Here is a 25705-nt window from a genome sequence, read left to right as displayed (position 1 = left end):
GAGAGGCAAGGGCATATGGTGTGAGAGCTCTGAGCAGAGGGGTCTGCAGGGCCCCAGGCCTCCATGGAGCTAGCTGGGGGTGGCGAGGGTGGGGTTAGGAGGACCCCAGTTATGGCGTCACATCTGGAGACGAGACCGGGTTTTCCAAGGACTCCAGTGCACGGTCCCTGCAAGGTGTGGCCGGGGTTCTTTCCAGCAGCAGCAGCAGCAGCTCTGAGCACTTATCTGACGCCATTACTCATCTTTCATCCCAGGACCAGCCAGACTGGCACAGCAAGGCCGCTTGGAGCTGCCAGGTGGACAGGATGGAGCCTGGTATCAGGTTAGGGTGGAGGTGGCGGCAGGCCCTGGCCCCACATGCTTTGCCCACCCCCACGCCAGCTTCTCTGGGGGTCACTACTCTGTTCTGCGCCCTCCTGGGCTCTGTTCAGTGCCTGCAACGTTGGCTCCAGTGGGCTCTGCTCTTCCCAACACCCCAGATCACAAGGTTCATGTTCTAATTGGCCTCTTCAGGAAAGCTGGTTTCATCTTGCTTGGGGACAAAGGGAGAGTGCTGGCACGTGAGTCATCTGCAGGATGTCCCAGGAGGTGTGGGGAGGAGTGCACGGGCTGGGCTGGGGTCCCCAGTCCTGCAGCCGGACGCAGCCAGCCTTCCGCAGGGAGCTCACAGCTGTGCTTTCCCAAGATGGCTTAGAATTAGCACAGCAGGAAGGGATTCCGTATTGCAGGTCTGGGTTTGACCTCTCCACCTACATCCTTGACTGGATGATGCCACTGGCTGCGTGAGGGTTGGGATGAATCCACCACCACAAGATCTGGGATAAGCGAAGAGCTTTATAGGAAAACCCAAAGGCCAGAGTCAGCAGCACAGAGATGTTTTTGATCTCTGAGGCTCCCCATCATCCTGCAGGGAGGCATGCTGGGGCCAGGGCACCTGCTGAAGTGGTGAGGGCTCCATTCCAGGGGAGGGACCCCCAACCCCCTGGGTCTTCCTTCATATGGGACAAGTGAGGCATGTGACCTTCTCAGTGGCTGTGTACATGGCTGCTGGTGCAGCTATTTACAGAAGTCTGGAAAGCCAGTTGCCAGCTGATGGAGACCATGGGATTTCCCTGCCAGGGAAGGACCCAGTCCCACAAGAAGTAGTCTGGGTGCCACTTTTCCAGTGGGTCATTTCTCCACGAATGACAATCCCAGTAACCTAGGGTGAATACCCAGGGTCATTTTGAATAATTCTGCTCCTTAAATTAATAATGACGGTGATAGTAATCACAGCTACCATGTTTCAAGACCTACTATGTGACGGGCACTGTGCAAAGTGCTTCCCACACATTATCTCATTGAATCCTGCCAACAACCTAGGGAGCATAGGTACTGTTAGCCCCATATTACAGAAGAGAAAATTAAGACTTGGAAGGCCAACATATTGTTGTCAAGAATGGGGGCCCTCCCCTGGGGAGACAGCAGAGCCAGGCCCTCCCTAACTGGGGGTCTGACTGCCCTAACATAGGCCAAACCCTATGCCATCCACCCCCTGATGGAAACATCCAGCATTTGCTGACCTGGCCAGGGCTGTGGGATGCGCTTGTCTGTGCCACGGATGGGAATTCCTGACTGCCCTTTGAGGGTGCTCCGTGCCCCATGGAATCCACCATCACCCCACCACAGAGTGAAGCTTTGGGACACCTACCCACATACCCCCATGCCACCCCCAGATGCCACCCCTCAATGTGGAGCAGTGACCCTCAAGGACATCTCCACACAGTGCAGGAGTTGGGATAGAGGGATAGATGCATAGAGGGAGAGGGGAGTGACCCCCTCCATGGCCCCACCACAAAGCTGTGCTTTTCCCCAAAGCTTGGCCAGTATGCCTGGTGTTACAAAACATTTTAATCCTTGTGCATCTAATGGCTGCCGTACAGAGTTTTTTGATCAAACTCCCATCTACATAAATTCTCAAATCTAATGGCTCTTTTTAACTTTTTGCTTCTGTCTCCTGTGGGCATGTAGGCTATCTATATAAAGGCCGGGCTTGATTTATTTCTTTACTCTTTGTTTATTGCAGCATGCTCGGTGCCTAAACAGTGCTGAGCATACAGTAGGGGTTTAGTAAATATTTATAAGTGAATAGATGAAACATTGACACGATCCCAAATACAGAAGGTACAGAAGGAGTAACACATTTCAAAAGTCTCCTTCCCTGCCTGTGCCCCCAGCCACCCAGGTCTCCTTCTCGGAGGCAATTCATGTTACTGCTTTCCTAGGCAGCCTCTCCAGGATAGGCTCTGTGCCCACAAGTAAATGCCTTTATACTCTTATTTCCTCTTTTTTTTTTTTTTTTTACACAAATGCGCACGGGCTTTATATACTCTAATTCCCTCTATTTTCTCTAACTGGTGTACCTTGGAAGCATTCTCTGTCTCTGATCAGAGACTATTCAGTGGTCTCAAATAAGACGACCGTGTCTCCCCTCCTGGAGGAGCCACTTACTTATCCTCTCCATTAGTCACACTGAGTGTAACTTTATGGGAGGACCCCTAGATGTTGGTGTGCCGTAGCCTTGGGCAAATGAGGTGCGTGTGTACTCATGGAGGAGGCGGCTGTGCCCATTGATTGCTACACTGCAAACTTCCCCAACACCCACCAGAGTGGGGTCAAGAAGTCAGGTGTCCCATCAAGTCTGTTGGTAGAAGTGGCTGGAAGCCAGGCGACCTGGTTTCTATATCCAGATCTGCCTCTGACTCACTCTGACGGTGGATAAGTCCCTTTGGCTCTAGTTAAGCCCTCTCTGTGAAATGGGCATAATTACAACTACCCCAACCTACTTAAAAGGAGGGCATGAGGATACATGACAAAATGCTTCAGCCAGGTAAGAAACCTACAGAGAATTTTCTAAAGGGTAATAAGCAAGATGATTTTTTTAAAATATTTTATTTATTTATTCATGAAAGACAGAGAGAGGGAGGCACAGAGACAAAGGCAGCGGGACACGCAGGCTCCATGCAAGGAGCCCAATGTGGGACTCGATCCCGGGATCCTAGGATCATGCCCTGGGCCGAAGGCAAGCGCTAAACCACTGAGCCACCCAGGGATTCCCCAAAGCAAGATGATTTTAAGTTCCTCTTTTAAAGAGGGACTCATAAATAAATAAATAAATAAATACTCTTTTTTAAATAATTAAATTATTTTACTAGGCATTAGGAAAATACGGCTAACACATCAAACGTATTTCACAGATATGGTGTTGCTGAGGGCTCATAGTATTGCTTAGGACAAAGCTGAATGTTTGTAAGCAAAAAAAAAAGGGAGTTCGGTGGTGTTATACATTAAATGAATAATGATACAGGTGCTCCAGCAAGTCAGCGAAAATTGTGAGTATGCAAAGGACTGATGTTTGGGAAACATTGAATTAACAAGTGGGAGGAAAGTAAAATCAAACTTACAAATACTTATCTGAGGGATGCCTGGGTGGCTCAGTGGTTAAGCCTCTGCCTTCAGCAGCTCAGGGTGTGATCCTGGGGTCTGGGGATCGAGTCCCTCATCGGGCTCCCTGTGAGAAGCCTGCTTCTCCCTCTGCCTGTGTCTCTGCCTCTTCTCTCTCTGTGTATCTCTCATGAACAAATAAAGAAAATCCTGTAAAAAAAATACTTATCTGAAACCCATTTTAAGGATGTCTTCAATAAGATGTCAATAAACTTTATTAATAGTTTAGGTTTTACTGGCCCCATTTGCAGCATATTCCTTTTTTTTTTTTTTTTAAACAATTCTTTAAAAATGTAAAAATCTTTCTTAGCCTCTGGTTTCACACAAAAACAGGCCTTGGGCTAGATTTTGAGCTGAGGTTGTAGGTTCTTGTAGTAAATTAAGGAGCTTATGGAACATAGTAGCTGCTAGTGCCCCCAATACAGGTAGAACAACCTGAATGGGATCCATGTATTAATGATTCTTATTTATTTATTAAAACATTTTAAATTTATTCATTTGAGGCAGAGAGAGAGAGAGCATGAGCAGGGGGGAGATGCAGAGGGAAAGGGAGAAGCAGACTCCTCGCTGAGTCAGGAATCCGATGCAGGGCTGGATCCCAGGACCCTGAGATCATGACCTAAGCCAAAGGCAGAGGCTTAGCCATCTGAGCCACCCAGACACCCCTTATTTATTTATTTTAGGATTTTATTTATTTATTTGAGAGAGAGAACACGAGCAAGGGGAGGGGCAGAGGGCCAAGCAGACTCCCTGCTGAGCACAGAGCGTGACCCTGGGGCTCCATCCCAGGAACCTGAGATCATGACCTGAGCCGAAGTCAGACGCTTAACCAACTGAGCCACCAGGCACCCAGACCCTTATCTATTAATAACGTTAATGTTCTACTTATTTCCCTGCCTTTCCAGTGTTGCAACGAACTCATGGATTTTTATGCATTTAATATGTTTCAATTAATTGCATAGTTTTTTAAAGATGCTCAAATTCTCCCATCATTGCCAGTGAGGACCCCTTCAAGAGTCCTCAACTGACCCCAGTCTTTGATGCCTTCCTTTGCTTTGGGTATGACACGATATCCCAGGCTCAGCCTCTACATTTCCTGCACCAAAACTGGTATCAGCCATTTTTCCAAGAAGCCCTGGTTCCTTTAGTTGGGAATGATATTTAGAGACCAAAATCTAGGTGCCTAGAATGCATGTAATATTTGCATTTATAAATAGAAATGATGCCCAGGGTATGTCCTGGTCCCTGGAGAGATTCCGACCCCCCCTCTAAAAAATCCCTCTTCGCCATCTCCAGCCTGCTGTGCTGATCCCCATCCATGACTCGGATCCTGTCCAGGTGCTTGGAAACAATGAGTCAGTCATGTTCTGATGCTGCCTGCCCTGGCAGAGGCAGAAACATGAGAGATTTTCCAATAACCAGAGTCCAATCCATTTTCAGGCTAACCTTCAATTAACCATAAAAATCCCGCTACCCAGAACTCTTATTCCCTCATAACCTTAGATAATTGAGGTTTTACTGCAAAAAATAAGTACAGGGGATTTTAATGAAAGCATCTGACCTACAATTTACAGGATTCACAAAGTCAGATGTCCACAGGAGCCAAAGCAGATAATTTAAAAAAGGGAGTAAGATGAGCTGAGTATAAGAAAATAGAGACCCAGGGGATTTGGGGTGGGGGGAGCACACGCTCCATCTTAATGAGGGCGCTGCCACTTTTCATTTCTGGTGGAAAGTTGCCACATGGGGACAACTGTCAGATATCTGTCAGTTTTCAAAACATAAAAGTCTAGATTTTTAAGATGTGAACTCTTGTAATTTTATGGGGTTTTTTTTTAAGATTTTATTCAGTTATTCATGAGAGACACACAGAGAAAGGCGGAGACACAGGCAGGGGGAGAAGCAGGCTCCACACAGGGAGCCGATGTGGGATTCAAACCCGGGTCTCCAGAATCACGCCCTGGGCCAAAGGCGGCACTAACCCACTGAGCCACTGGGCTGGCCCTAGAACTTTAAATATAAGTTACATACACTACTTCCATTTTAAATATTGTGTTTGAAAATAAATAAATAATAGCATTTGATGAGTTTTGACAAATGTATACATCCAGTTAGCCACCATCTCAGCCAAGATCACCTCCCAAAAATTCTCTTGTATGCTCTTTTAGTCAATCCAGTATTTGCCCCAGACCCAGGGAATCACTGATCTGCTTTCTGTTCCTATAGATTAATATGTCTTTTCTAGGGCTTTGTATAATGGAATCAGGTACTATGTACTCTTCTACATCTAGCTTTTAAAACTAGCATGTTTCCTTTTTCTACTACCCACCTATTTTGTTCTATTTTTCAATAGTTAGTTCCTTTTTATTGCTGAATAGTATCCCATTGTATGAATGTGCCGCAATTTATTCACCTGCTGGTGGATACTTGGCTTGTTTCCAATTTGGGGTTATTAATGAATAAGCCTGCTGTGAATTTATACAAGTCTTTGTGTGAACATGTCTCCATTCTCTTGGATAATTAAAAGTGCAATTGGTACGTCATAAGTGTCCACTTAGCTTTCTGAGGAACTGCCCAACTGTGCCATTTTGCATCCCAGCCAACAGGGGTGGGCAGGAGAGTTCTAATTGCTCCACATCCTCGATGACATTGAGTATTGTCCATCCTTCTAGGGGGTGGGAAATGGTGTCCCACTGCGGTTTTGATTTGCATTTCCCCCAATGACTAATGATGTTAAGCATCTTTTCATGTGCTTATGGGCCAATCATATATCTTCTTGTATGAAGCATCTTTTCTAATTTTTTGCCCATTATTTTGTTAGGTTGTCTCTTTCCTCAGTTGTAAGAATTCTTTATTCTGCATACAAATGCTTTTTCAGACATATTATTGCAAGTATTTTCTCCCAGTGTCCTGCTCTTTTGTTTTCTTAACAGTGTGTTTTGAAGAGCAGTTTTTAATTTTAGTATTTTAATAAGGTATAATTTATAGGGGTTGTTTTTCCTTTCATGATTCATGATTTTAGTGTCCTATCTAAAAGACATTTGCCTACCTAAGATTGCACAGATTTTCTCCTACGCTTCTTCTGAATGTTTTATAGTTTTAGCTCTCGTGTTTAAGTCTCTAATTCAAGTTAATTTTTGTATATAGTGTGAAGTAAGAGTTGAGATTCATTTTTTCTTACATGGATATGCATTCGTGTCAGCATCTCTTCTTGAAAAGACAATCTTTTCTGCACTGAATTGCCTTGGCATCCTATAGATTGTTCTTCCTTTTCAAAACTGGGTAGTTGTTTTTTTCTATTTTAGTGATTAGAATTAAATCAACTCCAGAGGTAAATTTAGATTTTTTTTTAAATTTATTTACGATAGTCACAGAGAGAGAGAGAGAGAGAGGCAGAGACACAGGCAGAGGGAGAAGCAGGCTCCATGCAGGGAGCCCGATGTGGGACTCGATCCTGGGACCCCAGGATCATGATCTGAGCCAAAGGCAGATGCTCAACCACTGAGCCACCCAGATGTCCTAGTACAGCCACTTTAGAAAACTGTCGATTCTTTAAAAAGTTAAACATAAATTACCTTACAATTCAGTGGGTATATCCACTCCTAGGTATCTACTCAAGAGAAGTGAAAACATATGTCCACGTAACTTGTACAGAGTTGTTTATAGCAGTATTCCTCAAAATAGCCAAAAAGTTAAAACAATACTGACATCCACCAACTGGTGAATGGATAAATAAAATGTGATCTATTCCATAATACGGAATATTATTTGGCAATAAAAAGAAATGAAATACTGATCCATGCTACATGGACGAACCCTGAAGACATGATGCTAAATGAAAAAAAAAAAGTCATAAAAGACCACATTAGGTATGGTTCCCTTTATATGAAATGTCCAAGATAGGCAGATCTATAGAGACAGACCCTGGGGCTGAAGGGTGGAGGGAGAAATGAGGAGAGACCCTAGTGGATACAGAGTTTCTGTGAGGGGAGATGAAAATGTTTGAAAATTTATTTGGATGGTTGAGCAACTCTGTGAATATACTGAACCCCTCTGAATTCTACACTTTAAATGGATGAGTTATGTGGTACTTGAATTATATCTGGATAAAGCTGTTATTTTTAATTTAAAGATTTTATTTATTCATGAGAGACAGAGGGAGACAGAGAGAGGCAGAGACACAGGCAGAGGGAGAAGCAGGCTTCATGCAGGGAGCCCGGTGCAGGACTCGATCCCAGGACCCCAGGATCACACCCTGGGCTGAAGGCAGACACTCAACTGCTGAACCACCCAGGCGTCCCCAAGCCATTATTTTTAAATGAGAATTATAAAAATGAATACCGTGCCAACAACAAAAACCACTTTTGCAAACCCAGTACAGCTCCTAGGTCACGATCTGCAACCTCTCATTCAGAAGGTTTGGAAGAACTGACCGTAGGACGAGCATTCCTGTGTCCCTTGCCAAGGTAATGGGTAGAGATACGTACTGCGTTCCCCGTTGTCCTGCCACCAGGACACTGAGTCAAATCTCAGGACAGGGGCACCTGGGTGGTTTAGTGGTTGAGCATCTGCCTTTGGCTCAGAACGTGATCCCGAGATCCTGGGATTGAGTCCCACATCGGGCTCCCTGCATGGGGCCTGCTTCTCCCTCTGCCTGTGTCTCTGCCTCTCTCTCTGTCTCTCTCATGAGTAAATAAATAAAATCTTAAAAAAAAAAAAAAAACCTCAGGACAGATTTGTCTCTGAAAGCAAGTGTGTGTTTCCTCTTACAAGAATCGGGGGCTCACAACACTTACTGTTGTATTTGTGGCCCTGAACGTTGAGCACCCGTTCGGGGCCAAGATGCTAACCCAGTCTGGGATTCTCTGAAGTGTGACCGTGTCCACTGTGCCCGAGTCCATAAGTGGACGCAGTCTCCCCTTGGCTTGTTTGGGTTGGTTTCAGCTGTAAGCTGATTTAAACCTTCCTACACAAGCTGTGTATACATTCCAAACACAGACCATCTCCTCCCTTGGGGGTAAATCTGATGGGAACAACATAAAGCTGTTTGTAGCATTCATTGATTTTTACTTAGTTGATGGCCCACGGGACCAAACGAGGTAGGAGAGAAGCCGGCACTCCACAAACCTCTGTTATTTCTCTACCACTGCCACAGCTTTTGCTACATGGCATGCAGTTGTTTACTGAATATTTTTCTGTATTTTTTCCGAAGATTTTATTTATTTATCTGAGAGAGAGATAATGAGAGAAAGCACAGGTGGGGAGGGAGAGGGAGAAGCAGGCTCTCCACTGAGTGGGGAGCCTGACCTGGGGCTCGATCCTAGGATCCCAGGATCATGACCTGAGCTGAAGGCAGAGGCTTAACAGACTGAGCCACCTAGGCACCCCCTGATTATTTTTCTTTAAACACATTCCCCCCGCCCCACTTTTTTTTTTAACTGTTCTTATGACAAGAGATCTTGCCATGAATAGGAGATCCCTCTCTTAAAAAGAAATCCGGTGAAAACAGAATGATGTTAATTCCAACTAGATACTGTCGCCTGTAAAGTTCTGAGCCTGAGGCCTCATCGTTAATCCGGGAGATTAGTGGGGGTTAAATAGATGCTAAGGGCCTGTTCATACCAAACCGACTTTCTCCTTGGATGAACCAGAATGATTAACTGAGAATGGCAAAGGGATACATCAGAGAGGCCCTTTGTCTGGTTCTCCCGTGGCAGTTTATTGGAGCCTCACATGCTATTCACCTATTAGCCCTTGGGGTGCCAGACTATAAAGACAGACAAAGCTCCAGTTCTTCCCAAGTTTATAGTTGTGGATAATAATGTCTAAGAATTAAACAATGCACGCACCATCTTGCAGTACCCGGGTCATTATAAACACGTGTACTCTGACAGGGCCCTTGGAGTTGTTACTACTGTGATCACTATAACTTTATTTTCCCAGAGCAGGGAATGGGCCCTCTAGGGAAAGATGGGGGGTGGGTTAATCTGCGAACGTCCCTGTGAGAGCCATGATGGCCTGAGCAGGCACACGGAGCTTGATTTCCATCAGAGAGCAGAGGCATTGGAGGGGAAAGCCTTTAATGCTTTGGCCAGGAAAGTGGGGGATATTAATGTGTCAGAAAGGTAGGTCAGCAGTGAACATGCTTGAGCAAGTTTAAGATCTCTGTTTAGATATGAAGGTCTGGCATTACCCATTTGCTGTTTGGTGAAGTTCCAGGGACCGTGCTGGGCTTATCAGGAATACAGAGCTGCTATTCTCACAGGACTTATTATCTCATAGGAATGAGATGCCACAGGCAGAAGTATGACACAGGGTAGAATGAAGTGAAGTTCTTTCTTTGTTAAGATTTTAGTGGTTACAAATGATAGACACCCAGTCTGCAACAGCATAAGTAAGAAAGAAAATGTATTGATTCTTGTATCTGCTGAGTCTAAAAATAAATGGTTTCAGGAATGGCTGGATCCAGGTGTTCAAATGTCAGAAATCACTCTCTCCATCGTGTGGCTCTGTTTTCCCCTGTGTTGGCTGTATTCTCAGGCAGTCTCCCTGTTTGTGGTACCAAATAGCTTAAAAAAAAAAAAGGAGATAGCATAAAAGGAGTCTCTGCCTCAGTTATAATGGCATAAAGTAATAAAATTGAGTCTCAAGCATCCAAACGGGTTAATATGAGTACCCTCAGATTAGGGGTGGAGTCAACCTGGCAGCTCACAGCAGCTGAGGCTGGGTGAGGGGCGGTTCCCCTGAGGACACACAGAGCCAGGGGGAAAGGACGCTGGACCAGCAGACACTGCACTGCCCACCACAGTGCCCCCCGAGAGGCAGCAGCTCTGAGAAGAGGGGGAGAGTCACTCCAGCCAGGGAGTCAGGACAGCTGCAGGCAGGAGGTGGCCTTTGACCAAGTGGGGCTCCAGGGATAGAGCTGGGGTGATCCAGAAGCAGGTTCCTTTGTCTGCGGGAGAAGGAGGGAGGAAACAGGTTAAAACTACCTGAGAAGCCATCAGGTGCAAGGCTCTGTGACAGTATCTTGGTTCATCTTCACAAGAACGCTGTCTCCTCATGCAGGTGAGGATCAGAGTCTCAGAAAGAAAGAGTAGACACTTCTCAACAACCCACAGCTAGCCCTGATGCTGCTCCTGGGCCCACCCTCTCACACACACCCCCACCTTCCTGTCCGTGTCTTTCCAGATGGCAGGTTTGAGGGCATCACACCTCCATGCCTCCAAATCCTAAACGTGGCCCACAAGGTCCTGCTCACCTCTCCAGGCTCCCTCCGCCTCACAGCCTTTGCTCCTGCTGTCCCTGCCACCTGAGTAACCCCCTCCACTCCTCTTCACCTAGTTAACTCAGCTTCTCGGGGGACTCTCAGCTGACAGGTTGGGGTGGAGGGTGCTTCTGTAAGAAGGATAGCTGACGGGTGCCAGGTAGCCATCCACACGCTACATATTTTCATTCAATCTTCACAACAACCCATGAGGAGAGGCATTTTTTTAAATGATTTTTATTTATTTATTCATGAGAGATACAGAGAGAGAGGCAGAGACACAGGCAGAGGGAGAAGCAGGCTCCATGCAGGGAGCCTGACATGGGACTCGATCTCAGGACCCCAGGATCATGCCCTGAGCCAAAGGCAGACGCTCAACCACTGAGCCACCCAGGGTCCCAGGAGAGGCATTATTATCTGCATTTACAGATGAGGACCCAGAGGCACTGGGAAAGTGATTGGCCCAAAGTCACCCAGCTAGAAAGTGGTGGAGCTGAGATTCAAAGCACACGTTTCAGCTGGTTCTTCACCACCACCCCTTACTGCCTCTGGGACCTCAGAGCACAGGGCCCCAAGCCTTCCTACCATATTTCATAGCTACACACTTTGGATGGATTATTTGACGAACATCTGTCTCACCCACCTGCTTACAGCTTGTAATAAAGGTAGCTGATGGGGTGCCTGGGTGGCTCTGTCGATTAAGCTTCAGACTCCTGATTTCAGCTCAGGTCATGATGGCAGGGTCGTGAGATCGAGCCCCACGTCAGGCTCCATGCTGGGCGTGGAGCCTGCTTAGGATTCCCTCTCTCCCTCTGCCCCTTCTGCCCCCACTCTCCCATACTCTCTGTAAAAAAATAAATAAATAATAAAACAAATTGAATAAATTAAATACATACATACATAAATAAAGGTAGCCAACACATTGGGCACTTAGTCTGAGCCGGGCACTGTATTTAGCCCATTGTATGCATCACCTCGTTTCACCCTGTCAGCAATTCTGTACATTAGGTCCAATCACCCCATTTTACAGACAGGGTTCCTAAGGAGTTGAGAGTTTAAGTAACTTGTCCACTAGGCTGAAAATTCCCAGGAGGCAGAAACCTTGCTTGTTTTGCCCATCGTTGAATCCAGAGGGACTAATTCAGTATCTGGCATACAGTAGGCATTCAATACATGCTCTTTTTTTTTTTGGTTGGATGCGTGGAGGAAAGATGGCCAGGAAGGAGAGAGGGAAGGAGTGGAGGGTGGAGGGAGGGGAGGGGCGGGATGGAGAGGGGGCAGGGAGGAAGGGGGGAGGGAGGGCTGGGATGTGGCTGCCCCTGCGCAGCACCCCCCCACACACACACCTGGCCTTGGTGTCTCCGTGCAGGGGCCACGATGCACCTGAAGAAGTACCTGCTGAAGGGCCTGCACCGGCTGCAGAAGGGCCCGGGCTACTCATACAAGGAGCTGCTGGTGTGGTACTGTAACAACACCAACACCCACGGCCCCAAGCGCATCATCTGCGAGGGGCCCAAGAAGAAGGCCATGTGGTTCCTGATCACGCTGCTCTTCACCTCCCTGGTCTGCTGGCAGTGGGGCGTCTTCATCAGGACCTACCTGAGCTGGGAGGTCAGCGTGTCCCTCTCCCTCGGCTTCAAGACCATGGACTTCCCCGCCGTCACCATCTGCAACGCCAGCCCCTTCCAGTAGGTGCTCCCGGGGAGCCGGGAGCTCTCCACCTCCCTCCCTCCCCCCCTTCTCACCCCACCTCCTCCCCCTCCCTCCCTCTCTCTTTCCTTGCCCCCCTTCCTTTCTCTCCCCCTCCCTCTGGCCCTCCTGTCCCCCTCCCTGTCTCCATCCCCTCCCTCTCCCCCTTCCCTCTCCTTCCTTCTCTTCTCTCCAGATTCCTTTTCTTTCCGTCCTCCCTCCCCTTCCCCTCCTTGTGCTCTTTCTCTCTCTCTCTCCCTCTTTGCTTCAGCCCTTTGCAGCAAGCACCTCGCAAAATCCCTGCTCGTCCTGGGCTTTAAGAGAACCTAGGGGCATCCGGCTGGCTCAGTGGGTAGAGCATGCGACTCTTGATCTGAGGGTTGTGAGTTGGAGCCACATGTTGAGTGTAAAGGTGACTTAAACATAAAGTCTTTAAAGGGAACCTAAAAATATACCTGGTGGCCTCTGCTGTCAGGCCCACTGGTGCCCGGGACTGAATCAACCAGTGCGGATTTCTGAGCACCTGCTGCGTGCCCCGGGCTGTGCCAGGGCAGGAGGACCGCAGCAATGGATAAAACGAGGTTCCCACCCTCTTCCCAGCCTCCCAGAGCAAAAGGACATTAATGTTTTTTGCCCCATAAATATTGAATTAATTCCAATTATGATGATAAACAATATATAGCAACGCTACATTCAAGGGTTTATGAGTTGTCAGGCAGTGTGCGGAGTGTTTTTTGGTTAGTTTGTGTAATTCTCACCCACACAACCACCTAGGGGGTGGGCGCTACCATGATAGCCCCAGCTTAGAGGTCTGGAAATGGAGATTCAGAGAGGTGAGGGAACTTGCCCAGGGACACACAACGAACAACTGTGGAATTGGAGCCCAGGCCTGATGTGACTGCAGAGGTGCCACTGTTCAAGCACTTGATGGCAAGGCCTCTGAAAGGGACACACGGAGCGGCCCAACCTGGCCAGGGTTGAGGAGAGGCAGGGGGTCAGTCAGAGAAGCAGTTAGCAAGGTGGAATGAAGAGGGCCCCACGCGGAGGACACCTGCAGAGGCCCTGGAACGGGACAGAGTTGGTGTTTCAAGGAACCGAAGGAAGGGCCAGCATGGCTGAGTCACAGAGAACATTCTTGTCCAAAAGAAGGTCCTGGAAGCGAATTCATACTTCCTGATTCTGTCTCTAGTTATCAGCAAGTCCCTTCCTTCTAGTAATTGGGCTCCTGCCTGCTGGGGTGGATCCCTGGGGCTGCTCAAGAGAACCCGGAGTAATCATAGTACCAACACCACCCCATCGGGGGCCTGTTCTGGACGCTTTATAAGCATCACCTCACTGAATCCTCCTAACAGCCCTCCAGGGTAAATACTCTTTAATCCCCCTCATTCTGTAGACAGAGATCAGAGCCTCAGAGGTGCTAACTTGCCCAGGGTCACAGAGATATTGAGTGGCATGTCAGGATTTGAACCCAGACCTCCTGCCAGGCCCCACCATGGCCTAATGTGTCCATGTCCATGGATGTGGACATCCAGGCCCTAATAGCAGCCGCATCCCCACCGCCCGCCACCGTCCCCAGTCCTCCTCGTCCTGTGTACACACAGGAGGCTGGTTTAATGATCAGGGGACAGGAGGTGTCCACAGCTGAAGCTGATGCCAGCTCGGGGTGCTCTGCCCCTTTGTACCAGGACGTGAGCCTGTGGCCCAGGTCTAACACTCACTCCTGCTAATGTCCTCACACTGCCCTGGTGACTACACTGTGTGGCAGAGGCTGGGATAGATCCGGAGGGGTCACTCCCTGTGGACACATTTCTTCCAGACTGACTGGTCACCCTTTGCAACATGGGGGGAGCCCAGCCCCACGCTCCCAACCACCTCCTGCCTCCTGAAACTGGCTTGTCTTCCCATAGTCACTGCTGGAGAATTGGGACCTCGGGATCGCAGACCTGTCCCTCCTCCCTACATTTTTTTGTGTCCTCCTGGGAGGGAGCTCGAGAACCTCTGGGCAGGAACAGCAGCACGCCTGCTGCTCCAAACCCAGGTTCCCCACTCAGCTCTACCGCTCTACAGCGGGGTGGGCTCGGGAGATCACAGCGACTTGCAGGGTTTCCTGATCCTTCCCTGGGGAGCATCACAGAATTGTGGGGAAGATCAAATAAAGTGTCGGAAGCACCTAGCGCTGGCACACAGCAAGCAATCGCTGACCATGGGCTGTTTCGAGTTGTCCTCATTAGAATGTGACCTTCGGAAGGAAGGGGACCGGGACGCCTGGGTGGCTCAGCGGTTGAGCACCTGCCTTCGGCTCAGGGTGTGATCCCAGGTCTGGGGATCGAGTCCCACATCGGGCTCCCTATGTCTCTGCCTCTCTCTCTCTGCCTCTCTCATCTCTGCCTCTCTCTCTCTGCCTCTCATGAGTAAATAAATAAAATCTTAAAAAAAAAAAAAAAACATAAGGAAAGGGACCCCATGTGTCTTGTTCGCTGTTGTATCTCTGTGCTCTGCACGGTGCCCGGCACATAGTAGGTGCTCAGTGCATACTCAGTGAATGACTAGGTGAGCAGGTGGGTGGAAGGAGACATGGACGCCTGGGCCAGCAGGTGGGCAGAGAGGCAGGGGCTCGGGGGCAGCCAGGCTGGAGCGAGGGGGAAGTCCCAGCGGCCCCTGCCCCCTGACCGGCCCCCTCCCCACCCAGGTATTCCAAAGTCAAGCATTTGCTGAGGGATCTGGATGAACTCATGGAAGCTGTCCTGGAGAGGATCCTGGCTCCTGAGCACAGCGATGCCAATGCCACTAGGACCCTGAACGTTACCATGTGGAACTACACGCCGCTGGTTCTTATCGACGAGCAGAACCCCCACCGCCCGGTGGTCCTTGACCTCTTTGGGGACATCCACAATGGCTCAGTGAGCAGCAGCCCAGCACCAGCAAGGTCCTGCACTGCGCACGGGTGCAAAGTGGCCATGAGACTAGTAAGTGAGCCCTGGACCCAGGGGGGCGGGTGGGAGTGTCTTTCCTTTTGTAATCTGGGTCTTGCTGGGGGTAAGGCAGGTTGGAAGCCAGGGCCTATTTTGTATGTTTACAAAGCTCTCTTTTTTTTTTTTAATAGAAGTAGCTAGTATGTTAGTCAAGATCCTATTGGATGCCAGTGACCCAGGTCTAACTAGTTTAAACAAAACAGAGAATTCACTGGCTCATATGCTGAGAGGTTGGGTTCAGGTCTGGCTGGATCCAGGCATTCACATGCTGCCATCAGGACTCTACCTCTCCATTTTTGTTCAGGTTTCTCCCAGTTGACCCCACTCCCTGGCAGGCTCTCTCCATGTGGGGGGTCTTGGCAATGCTAGACGTACACCCCGTCAGCTCAGCACTCACTCCAGAAACAGAACTCCTCTTCCCCTACTGTGCCAGCAAAAGTCCTGGGACTGTCTCATCGGGTCACATGTTCACTCCTCAACCAGTCCCCGTGGGCCGGAGAATGGGCTTTCCTGATCTGCCAGTCATAGGTCTTGTGTCCTGGGGCTGGGGTGATGTCAGCCTCGACCTCATGGACCCAGTGACGGGGAAAGGGAGCTTCACAGAAGAAGGAATTAAGTCTTAACTATCAAAAGACAGGGACATACATGTGGGGCAGGTAAAAACCCACAGCCACGCAGTACAGTCCGATGCAGGGATGCCTGCAAGCCCACAAGTGAGAAGGTTCCTTGTCTGTGCCTCTAGGTCTATGGAGCTCCCTAACTGTACAGACCCCTGGTCCCCACTCCTGGAGAATCTGAACGGGACTAGGAATCTGTATTGTTAACAGACTCCCTGGTGATTCTGATGGTCACCCTTGGTTGGGGACCCAGGCTGTGGCCATACACTCCCCAGAAGGAGGCCCCTGACCTCCACTGGGTTGGGACTCTGCCTGCGTCCCCATAAAAGCAGCAGACAGTGCAAGGCTCCAGAGTCCCCATGCCAGCTCTGACCCAGCATCCTGCTGTTTTTTTGGTGCAGTTACTTGGCTTTCTGTGTCTGGCTCCTCACCTGTGAAGCAGGCTTGTTCCCACTGGCCGCACCAGCTGTCAGGGTCAGGCTCTGTGTGTGTGCACGCGGGGTGCATGTGGTGTGTGCATGCATATGCATGTGTAGCGGGGAGAGGGGTCTGCTGGCCTTATTTCCTTATGATGATGGAGTAGGGTTGCTGTACAAATCAAATGCCATAATAGAAAGCTCTCAGCAGGGGCACCTGGGTGGCTCAGTGGTTGAGCATCTGCCTTTGGCTCAGGGCATGGTCCTGGGGTCCTGGGTTCAAGTCCTGAATCAGGATCCCTGCTTCTCCCTCTGCCTATGTCTCTGCCTCTCTCTCTCTCTCTGTCTTAAATAAATAAATAAATAAATAAATAAATAATAAATAAATCTAAGAAAGAAAACAAGCAAGCCCTCAGCACAGAGCCTGGGACAGTGAGTACTAAGTATTATGGTCATCTCCCTAAGGAGAGACAAGGAGACCTCCAAGAGTGGGCCTGAGGGTGGTGACCCTGGCTGGCCCTGGGGAGGGCAGTCATCTCAGAACATTGAGAAACTCCTCCCGGCCTCCTGGGTTCCAAAAGGAAGGCCCACTGTGAGGGCAGATAGAGGTAGAGTAGTTGAGGCCAGAGTCCTGGGCCTGTGTCTGTGCTGCATCTGCACAGCGACCTGGGCATCATGGTGGGCCAGCTTGTGGTGACAGGGAGGGGGGTCCTGCACAAGACCCATGTCCTTCCCCCAGTGAGAGAGAAGGAGCCTGGAGCCTCGAGTCCTTCATGGGCCACACGGCCCCCAGAGAGCTGCCTCTGGAAGTCTCGAGGAGGCCAGGAAAGGAGTCAGGGAAGGAGGAGGGCCCGGGTGCGTCTGTCTCTGTGCCCACAGGAGCATGAATGGGGATCATCTAGGTGTGGGCCGGGAGAAAGTTTGGATATGGGCATGTGTAGCTGTGGCCATGAGATCACGTGGCTGTGGTTGTCAGGACATGAGCATCTGTCTGCGTGTACATGTGTGCGCATGTGCATGTGTGCATGCGTGTCATCGCTCATGCATACAGCTACGTGTGGGGGTCCCCGGAGACCCCGCGGGAGGGGACAGCCCCAAGCACTGCGAGCGTGAGTGCGAGCACACTGCCCACCGGCTCACAGCTGTGCAGCCTGGGGAAGGACAGCTGGGGGACCTGGCCTTAGGGGCAGAGCCAGGGTGGGGGGAACCCTGCACCCACAAGGACCCCCGTTGACTTCCACAGTGCAGCCTCAACGGGACTGTGTGCACCTTCCGGAACTTCACCAGCGCCACCCAGGCTGTGACGGAGTGGTACCTCCTACAGGCCACCAACATCTTCTCGCAGGTGCCACAGCGTGAGCTGGTGGAGATGAGCTACCCCGCCGAGCGGCTGATCCTGGCCTGCCTGTTCGGGGCCGAGCCCTGCAGCTACAGGTGAGAGTCACCCCCACAGCCCAGGCCGATGAGGCGGGGATGGGGAGGCCCATGAGGACCGAGGGAATCGCTTCAGGACACATCTGGAAGGAAAGGATGAGGAAGGGGGAAAGAGCTAAGTGCGGCCATGGGCTCAGGGGCCGTCGACTCCATCCGTGGGGCATCTGGAGCATGAGCTGCACCACGGGATTGAACTCCTGAGGGGCCAGCCTTTTGTCCCCCTTGTGTCGGTCCCTCACGGGCCATGTGCCACCCCAGGAGGATGGGGTGGGCCCCCCTAAATTCCCAGGCTGGAGGGCTGCAGAGGGGGCCACTGTAGGGGCCTAGCCTCCAGCACTCGGTGGCTGAGGGGTCTGGGTGGGCCCCCTGGCACCTACAGCCCTGAGTCCCATCCCTGACCATCCACCTCCGAGGCCCCCTGGGAGGACAGCGGAGTGGGCCCAGGTCAGCATTAGAACGGGGCCCTGGGAGCCTTCGCGGTCATCCCTGGCAGCCCCCAAGGTTGAGAGGATGGCAGAGTGAGAACAGCGTTCACCCCAAAAGCCTGCGGCTCTTAGAGTGGGTCCCCAGGGCCCGCGTCCTTCGCCACCCCTGCGCCCCGGCATCTCCAGAGCAGGATCAGGCCTGGAGCCTGGGCCCGGGCACAGCTGCTGTGGCCGCAGGGCCCCCCAGGCCTCAGGCCAGACCTCCAGGTGTGCAGGGCCCAGGTGTGCGGGGCCCAGGTGGTCTGGGGATTCATGGTCTCACGCTCCAGGCCTCTGGAGAAGTCCACGGAGTCCTGCCACTTCTGGTGTCACCCTCCAGGGACTGTGCCTGAGCCCAGCTCTCTCCACCCACCAGCCCCCAGGAAGCTCTAACGAGCATCTGCTGATCACTGGGGGACCCTCGGTTCCCGCAAGCGCACAGGAGCAGGCATTTTGCAGGCAGTGCCAAGGACCCCAGGGCCATGGAGCCCGCAGAGCTGCAGCCCTGGCCGCATGGTGTAAACTGGAAAGGTGTGACCGGCGGGCGGAAAAGTATGGCACACTGTCCCTGCCGACAGGACGTGGCGTGCCCACGGCGGCGGCTTGGCTGGCTCCTCGCTGGCTGGGTTCCAACCCCTCGCTCTCAGCCGGTGGCCTTTGCTCAGCGCACCCCTGCCCGGCCGCTCCTGGCAACCCTCCCATCGGGCGGCAGTCCTGAGTGGACTGGTGTGTCACATCCGCACGGTCACCTTTGCCCTCTCAGCGAGTGAGAGATGTCAGGCTCTGACTCCAAGTATGTGGCCCATCTGCCCAGGGAGAGTGGCCCTGGCCTGGGGGCGAGGTGCGGAAGTGGGTCCGCTAGGGTCTCCAGGGATCTACTCTCAGGTCCCCGATGCCTGGAGTGTGCACCCCTGCCACCGGGGGGTCTCAGCGTGAGAAGATACCCATTGTGCCCACGGCATGGCTCCCTTGCGGGCAGCCCCAGCACTGGGGATGCACACTTGCTGCCAGCGTGGCACCCTCCAAAAAGCAAAGCAGGTCCCATTGGGTTACGGGGACTGAGACTGAGCAACAGGTGGTCCCCCAAAGAGAAGCTGAGCTGTTCCCAGAGACGGAGGAACAGATAGCTTCAGGGCAGGCAAAGCAGCCAGCGTCGGCCCACAACTTGTGTGGTGTGGCTGCGGCTGGGGAGGGACTCTGGTGAAGGGGTCAAGGCTGGGCTGGGCGGTTAGAGCCCTGGGTTCACATCCTCGCTCCATCTTACAAGCTTAAATAAGGTTCACCGTGATGGGCCTCGGTTTTCCTCTTCCGTAACGTGGGGTAATAACATGCCTACTCTGGGGGGTTATTTTGAGCATTAAATGAGTTAATATGCCGACAGTAGGGCTGGCCCCGATACGTAATAGTTATCATTGTCATTAAACCCACATTTGACAAGGAACTCATTATTCAGTAATGATGCTAACGTTCATGGAGCACTTCTGATGTGCCAGATGCTATTCTTAGCACTTCACAGGTATAAACTTATTTTAACCCTGGCCACAAGCCCATGAGAAAGGTGCTATTATGTCACCCCATTTTGTATGATGCAACCACGGCCCAGAGAGGTTAAGCAATGTCTCCGAGGTCACACAGCTGGTGAGTGGCAGAGCTGGCAGCCTGGGCCGCCCTGCATCACCGTACTCGCCCATCAGAAAACCAGAGCATCATCTTCCCTCCCCACCCACCTCTCCCAAGCCTGTGCTTTGTCACCTGCCTTCCTGAGTCAGCCTCAGACGCGGTGCCAGAGGACACGTGCCTCTCTCTGTCCTCCCGACGCTGGACTCCAAACGCTATGTCCCTGCTGCCTCACTGTCCTTCTGACTCTGACCTCTCTCCCTCAAACGTGGCAAATGCTCAAGAAGCGGCAGCTGTAATTAGGACAAAAGGAGCCACGTTCACATCCAGGTCGACTCTGATGCCAAACTGCCTGGATGTGAATGCTAGCCTGTGTGCTAGGCGCCCCTATATGAGCATTATTTTATTTTATTTTTTTAAAGATCTTACCCATTCATGAGAGACACAGAGAGAGAGAGAGGCAGAGACACAGGCAGAGGGAGAAACAGGCTCCACGCAGGGAGTCCAATGTGGGACTCGATCCTGGGTCTCCAGGACCACGCCCTGGGCCGAAGGCAGGCGCTAAACCGCTGAGCCACCCGGGCTGCCACTGAGCATTTTTTTAAATAAACTTTTTATTGTGGAGTAGCCTTGGATGTATAGAAATGTTGCAAAGACAACACACACAATTCCCTTGTAACCCCCGTTGTTAACATCCTGTGTCATCACGGTAATTTGTCAAAACTAAGAAACCAATATCGGCCTGTTGCTATTAACTAAATGTAATACATTACTGAGATTCCCACAGTGCTTCCCGGTGACCTTTTCCTGCTCTGGGATCCAGAATTCCATCTAGGAGACCACATTTTGTTTAGAAACTGTGACAGTTGCTCAGACTTCCTTGTTTCGGGTGACCAGGACTGTTTCAGAGTACTGGTCAGCTGCATTACAGCAGGTCCTTGACTTGGGTTTATACAGATAAGACAGGTTTGGTCAAGGGTCCCTGGGTGGCTCAGTTGGTTAAGCACCTGCCATCGGCTCAGGTCATGATCCCGGGGTCCTGGGATCAAGTCCCACATTTACTGAGCTCCCTGTTCAGTGGGGAGTCTGCTTCTCCTCTGCCCCTCCCACTGCTTGCACTTGCTCTCTCTCTCTCTCTCTCTCTCTTTCTCTCTCTCTCTGTCTCAAATAAATAAATAAATAAAATCTTTTAAAAATATGGCTTTGGGGGAAGAAGAGCACAGAGTAAAGTGCCCTCCTCATCACATCATGCGCCGGGAGGAACACATTGGCCACATGATACCGCCTAGGATGTTGACCTTCCTCACGTGGTCAAAGCATGGACAGGGCCCCAGGTGACCACTTTCCCTTCCATGTCCATGTGGAACTAGTCGCTAAGTTGAGCCCACACTCTGAGAGGGGGACAGCGTGGCAGGGAGACAGGGCGTCTCAGCTCCTGGCCTCCTGGAGATGGGAATATAGACTATTTGGAATTCCTCCGTGGGGAAGGTTTCCCTCTCCACCACTCGTTCATGTCATCCCGTCATTTATACCAGGAGGGACTTCGTGTGTATTTGCGTTGTGATCCATACCACATTCTTTATTCTACTCAAATCCTTCCAGCTCTGGCCAGTAGCAGCTCCTCGTGTTGGGCTCCTGTGTCTCTCTGACACGTCCCCATCTCTCTTTTATTTGGTGGGTGCTTCCCTACATTCTGGCACTGCAAGACGCCCCAGCTCGAGACTCAACCATTGCTCCGGGGAGCTCTGCTTCCTTTCACTGAAGGATGGTATTTAGAAGCCAAGATCTAGGCATAGAGAAGCAGCAGCAGCAGCTTATTATTCTGCTTCAGGGATCGGCTCCCTGGCTTCTGCCCTGGGAAGCCTTTCCTGACACCCACCACACGGTACCACTGCTGTTCCACTGCTTCCAGACTTTTCTGGAGGTTTGCACCCGTCTGGATCTGCACGCCTTACGCCTGGCCCGGGGAAGGTGTTTTTGGGAACGTGCCCGGCCCTGGAGCAAGAGTCGCCCGGTGCTGGGAGCAGCCTCTCCAGGCAAAGAGCATTATCAGCAAGCAAATAGTTGGCACAGACAGCGTCGGGGACAGAGAGCACAGCCTGGGCAGGAGGGGATCCGGCCACGCCCGGAGCGGCCTCCTGCTCCTGGGCTGCAGATGTCTGAGACGGTTTCTCGGGAACACTGTGTCCTCACGCCCCTGGGGCGGGGGCTCTCCCTCCAGAACAGTGCCCGGCTTCAGCTGGTTTGCCCTGCTCTGTTCCTCCTGTGGCCACAGCCCTGATCCCACACAGATGTGTGCTCCACCCACCCAAAGCTATTGCTTCCCTCTGGGCCTTTGCCTGATGTGCCCTTTCTCCCCTGTGCTCCCTGGGAGGCTCAGCTACCTCTTCCCCATCCTTAAAAGTCTCAGCTCAGGCCTCCCCTCCCCCAAGAACCCTTCCGTGACCCACACACTCCCCACACACCCCAGGGAGAATGAGGTATCACTCCTCCGTGCTTATCTCAGGTGATCCACTTATCACATATTATAATTTACCCAACAAATATTTACTGAGCGTCGGTCTACCGTGGGCCAGGCTCTGCGGACAGAGCGGGGAGCGGCAGCCAGCGCTCGCTGAGCATTTCAGTGTACTCGCCATCCAACTCTCGCCTTCGTCCTTTCAGGTACATACTATTACTGTCCTGGCGGTGTTACAGGTGGGGCAGGTGAGGCTCAGAGAGCCCAAGCTCACCAGCTACTCAGTGACAAAGCCAAAATTTGAATCCTGGCAGGGAGGCCCCCAGGCCTGGGATCTTGGCCTCAAAATGCTTCCTCCTTCAAGACAAGACAACTGGCCTCCCTGGGCCTACCTTCCAAAGCATGAGGCAGCTGACAAGCAAACAGTTAACTAAAGAACATAATTTCCAATTCTGACATTTTGACACATGCCATCAGGGAATAAGCAGGTAGAAATGATCAAGTAACTGGGTAGGGAAGTGACTTTGCATGGGGAGTGCAGGGGCTGGCAGGAGGGTGGGGGTGGGGGTGTCTCCCTCAGAGCAGCTGAATCCTGAAGGATAAGGAGAAGCCGCTTATTTGGTCAGCTGGCCAGAGAATATTCTGGGCACATGGGGCAGTGGCCACAGGGACCCTGAATTTGGAAATATCTCAGAATCTTGCTGAAGTGTAACACACAAGGGAGAGAAGAACCAACGTAGGGCGTTTGCATTTCCTTCTGCGAGCAACAAGGGGCCTCCAGAGGGTCCCAAGCAGGGGTGCACCCTGGTCCAATTCAGTTCAAACAACCGCCCTGACCACTGCGCAGAGGAACATTGAGAACAAGAGGGGAAGCAGAGGCTCGCTCCTGCAGGAGGAACACAGGACCGGGTGCTGGTGGCTTGGGGTTGCAGGGGGTCCTGTGATGGAGAGAGGAGGACAAGCCAGAGGCACATTCTGGAAGGGGAGCATTGACAGAACCTGCTCCGAGTACCCCACCCTGCTGGGTCCCCTCCCCTCTGGCCACATGGTGAACTTCCAGGGCAGGACTCTCTGGTTCACCTCAGCTGTCCCCAACCCAGCACCTGCCTCAGGAAACACTTGCTGAATGGAGAAATGTGGTTTCTTCCTGATTTTCCTTTCACTCCTGAGGACACCGGAGCCCAGAGGTGGAGTAAGCCGCTCATACCTGCCCAGGGTCAGTTCGCGGCTTAGATGTCCCAGCCGGCGTGGGACCCACCTTGTTCTGCCAGCGAAGGGGGGGCAGGGGCGCCAAAGGTGCAGGGCATGGCTTCCTAATCTCAGCATGCAGCAAATAACAGCTGACCTCACAGAGTTACTCTGAGGATTGAATGAGAGGATGTATGCAGAACTGTGCAGCACGGATGGGGCTGGCTCCTAAAAGTGGCAGGCAGTATTTCAAAATACGGGGCTTAGAAGACAATATCACATTTCAGTGGCTATTTCTGCAAGAAAAAAAAATATGCAAAGACTTTTTAAAGCTCTTCCTTACAGAGCCTCGAGGACACACCTACAGACAGCAGAGAGCGCGATGCGCCATCCACATCCCACAGCCACGACTCACTTCCCCTCCTGTCCATTCTGCAGCAAAGCCCAGACTCCAGGGTCTTTTCACCTGTAAAGAGCTCAGAACATATCTGCCAAAGAGAAAGACTGTTTTCCCCCCAACCAAACCACCAAGCCATTATCCCACCTGAAAAGAAAACAATAATTCCTCAGTACCATTAGCTATCCGGTCACGTTCACTCACAAATGTCATATCTTTTTGCTTGTTGGTGTGTGCGAATCAGGATCCAATTAAAGACAGCACATTGTGATTGCGACCCAGATCTTTAAAGTTTCTATTCTTTAGTAGGTTGTCTCTCTTTTCCTCCCTCACAACTGGGTTATTTCTCCTGTTGCATTCCCCAGGGTCTCGATTTTGCAGGTTGACTTTGTCTGGTGTCTTTGAACGTGTTCCTCTGTCTCCAGTACTTCCTGTAAATGGTGGTTCAAGACAGATGCTCGGTCCTGTCCGGGGAAGATTTTTATGGTTTACTAGCAATACCAACTCCTTGGCAGCCTTTGCACTTCCATCAGGAGACGGGCAGCACTGGCCACCACCAGTGTGCATTCCCCAAGGCCATTCATTTATCCAGACTGTGAAACAGTGATCAATTCACTGCCTCTCCAAGCATTAGCTGGGTCAAACCAGAACTGTTTTAATAGCTATATTAAAAGAAAAAAAAAAGTCAGATGGAAGGAGCTGTAGATTAGAAGAAACTTGAAAGACATCAAACAATCACATATTAGCTTCATTTAGATCCCAGTTTAAACAAATAAATTGTAAAAACAAAATCAACATGTATGAGATGATTAGAAGTTTGAACTAAATATTTAATAATATTAAGGATTTTTTGTTAGTTATGTTTAACATGGTAATAGCAGTATTTTTATAAGAGTTCTTATTGGGACACCTAAGTGGCTCAGTGGGTTAAGCATCTGCCTTCAACTGAGGTCATGATCCCAAAGTCCTGGGGTTAAGACCCTCATCAGGGGCAGCCTGGGTGGCTTGGTGGTTTAGCGGTTTAGTGCCGCCTTCAGCCCAGGGTGTGATCCTGGGGACCTGGGATCGAGTTCCACATCGGGCTCCCTGCATGGAGCCTGTTCCTCCCTCTGCCTGTGGCTCTGCCTCTCTCTTCCTGTCTCTCATGAATAAATAAATAAAATCTTAAAAAAAAAAAAAAAAGACCCGCATCAGGCTCCCTGCTCTGTGGGGAGGCTGCTTCTTCCTCTCCCTCTGGGTGCAGCTCCCCCTGCTTGTGCTCTCTTTCTCTCTCTGTCAAATAAATTTTAAAAATATTTTTTTTTTAAATTTAAAGAGTTCTTACTTTCCAAGATACATCTGGAAATGTCTACAAATAAAATCATGCTGTCTGAGATTTGCTTGAAAATAATATGGAAGGGTGATGGGGGTGGAGATGAAGCATTAGTAGCTATGCTGTGATGATTCTTGAAGCTGGTCTTCACAGTCCAGACTTTCTTGTGTTTGAAATGTTCTGTATCCCAAAAAGTCTTTTTTAAACTGAATTCTTTGAAACATGTTATACCATTGCTACTGCCGTGAGCTAATTTATGGAAACATTTCTTGTTGCTGTTGACTTATTTCCTTAGGAAACATTCCTGGGACATAGGAGAGGACCCTGTTTAGGGTCCTGCACACCTCCACACCTCGTGGTAAAGCTCTGTCTTTCCTGGGCTCTGTTGGGCCCT

At 50.7% G+C, this 25705-nt stretch overlaps 1 protein-coding gene across 4 annotated transcripts in view; it reads left to right on the top strand.

Annotated features, from left to right (window-relative positions):
- The window catches only part of SCNN1B (sodium channel epithelial 1 subunit beta), a 58908-nt gene that overhangs the window by 23474 nt on the left and 9729 nt on the right, over positions 1-25705 (top strand). For 3 of the 4 annotated variants that reach the window (XM_041747978.1, XM_041747980.1, XM_041747977.1), the window contains exons 2-4: positions 12117-12435; positions 15126-15402; positions 17685-17875. In XM_041747978.1, coding sequence (XP_041603912.1) covers positions 12125-12435; positions 15126-15402; positions 17685-17875 — 779 coding nt within the window. In that variant the 5' untranslated portion in view covers positions 12117-12124. Of the gene's footprint in view, positions 1-2859; positions 2870-12116; positions 12436-15125; positions 15403-17684; positions 17876-25705 lie in introns of those variants that run through there. The other variant, XM_041747979.1, reaches the window with a different exon arrangement.

The sequence above is a fragment of the Vulpes lagopus genome, chromosome 3 (assembly GCF_018345385.1).
Source record: "Vulpes lagopus strain Blue_001 chromosome 3, ASM1834538v1, whole genome shotgun sequence".
Lineage (NCBI taxonomy): Eukaryota > Metazoa > Chordata > Mammalia > Carnivora > Canidae > Vulpes > Vulpes lagopus.
This window is presented reverse-complemented; position numbering and strand designations above follow the sequence as displayed.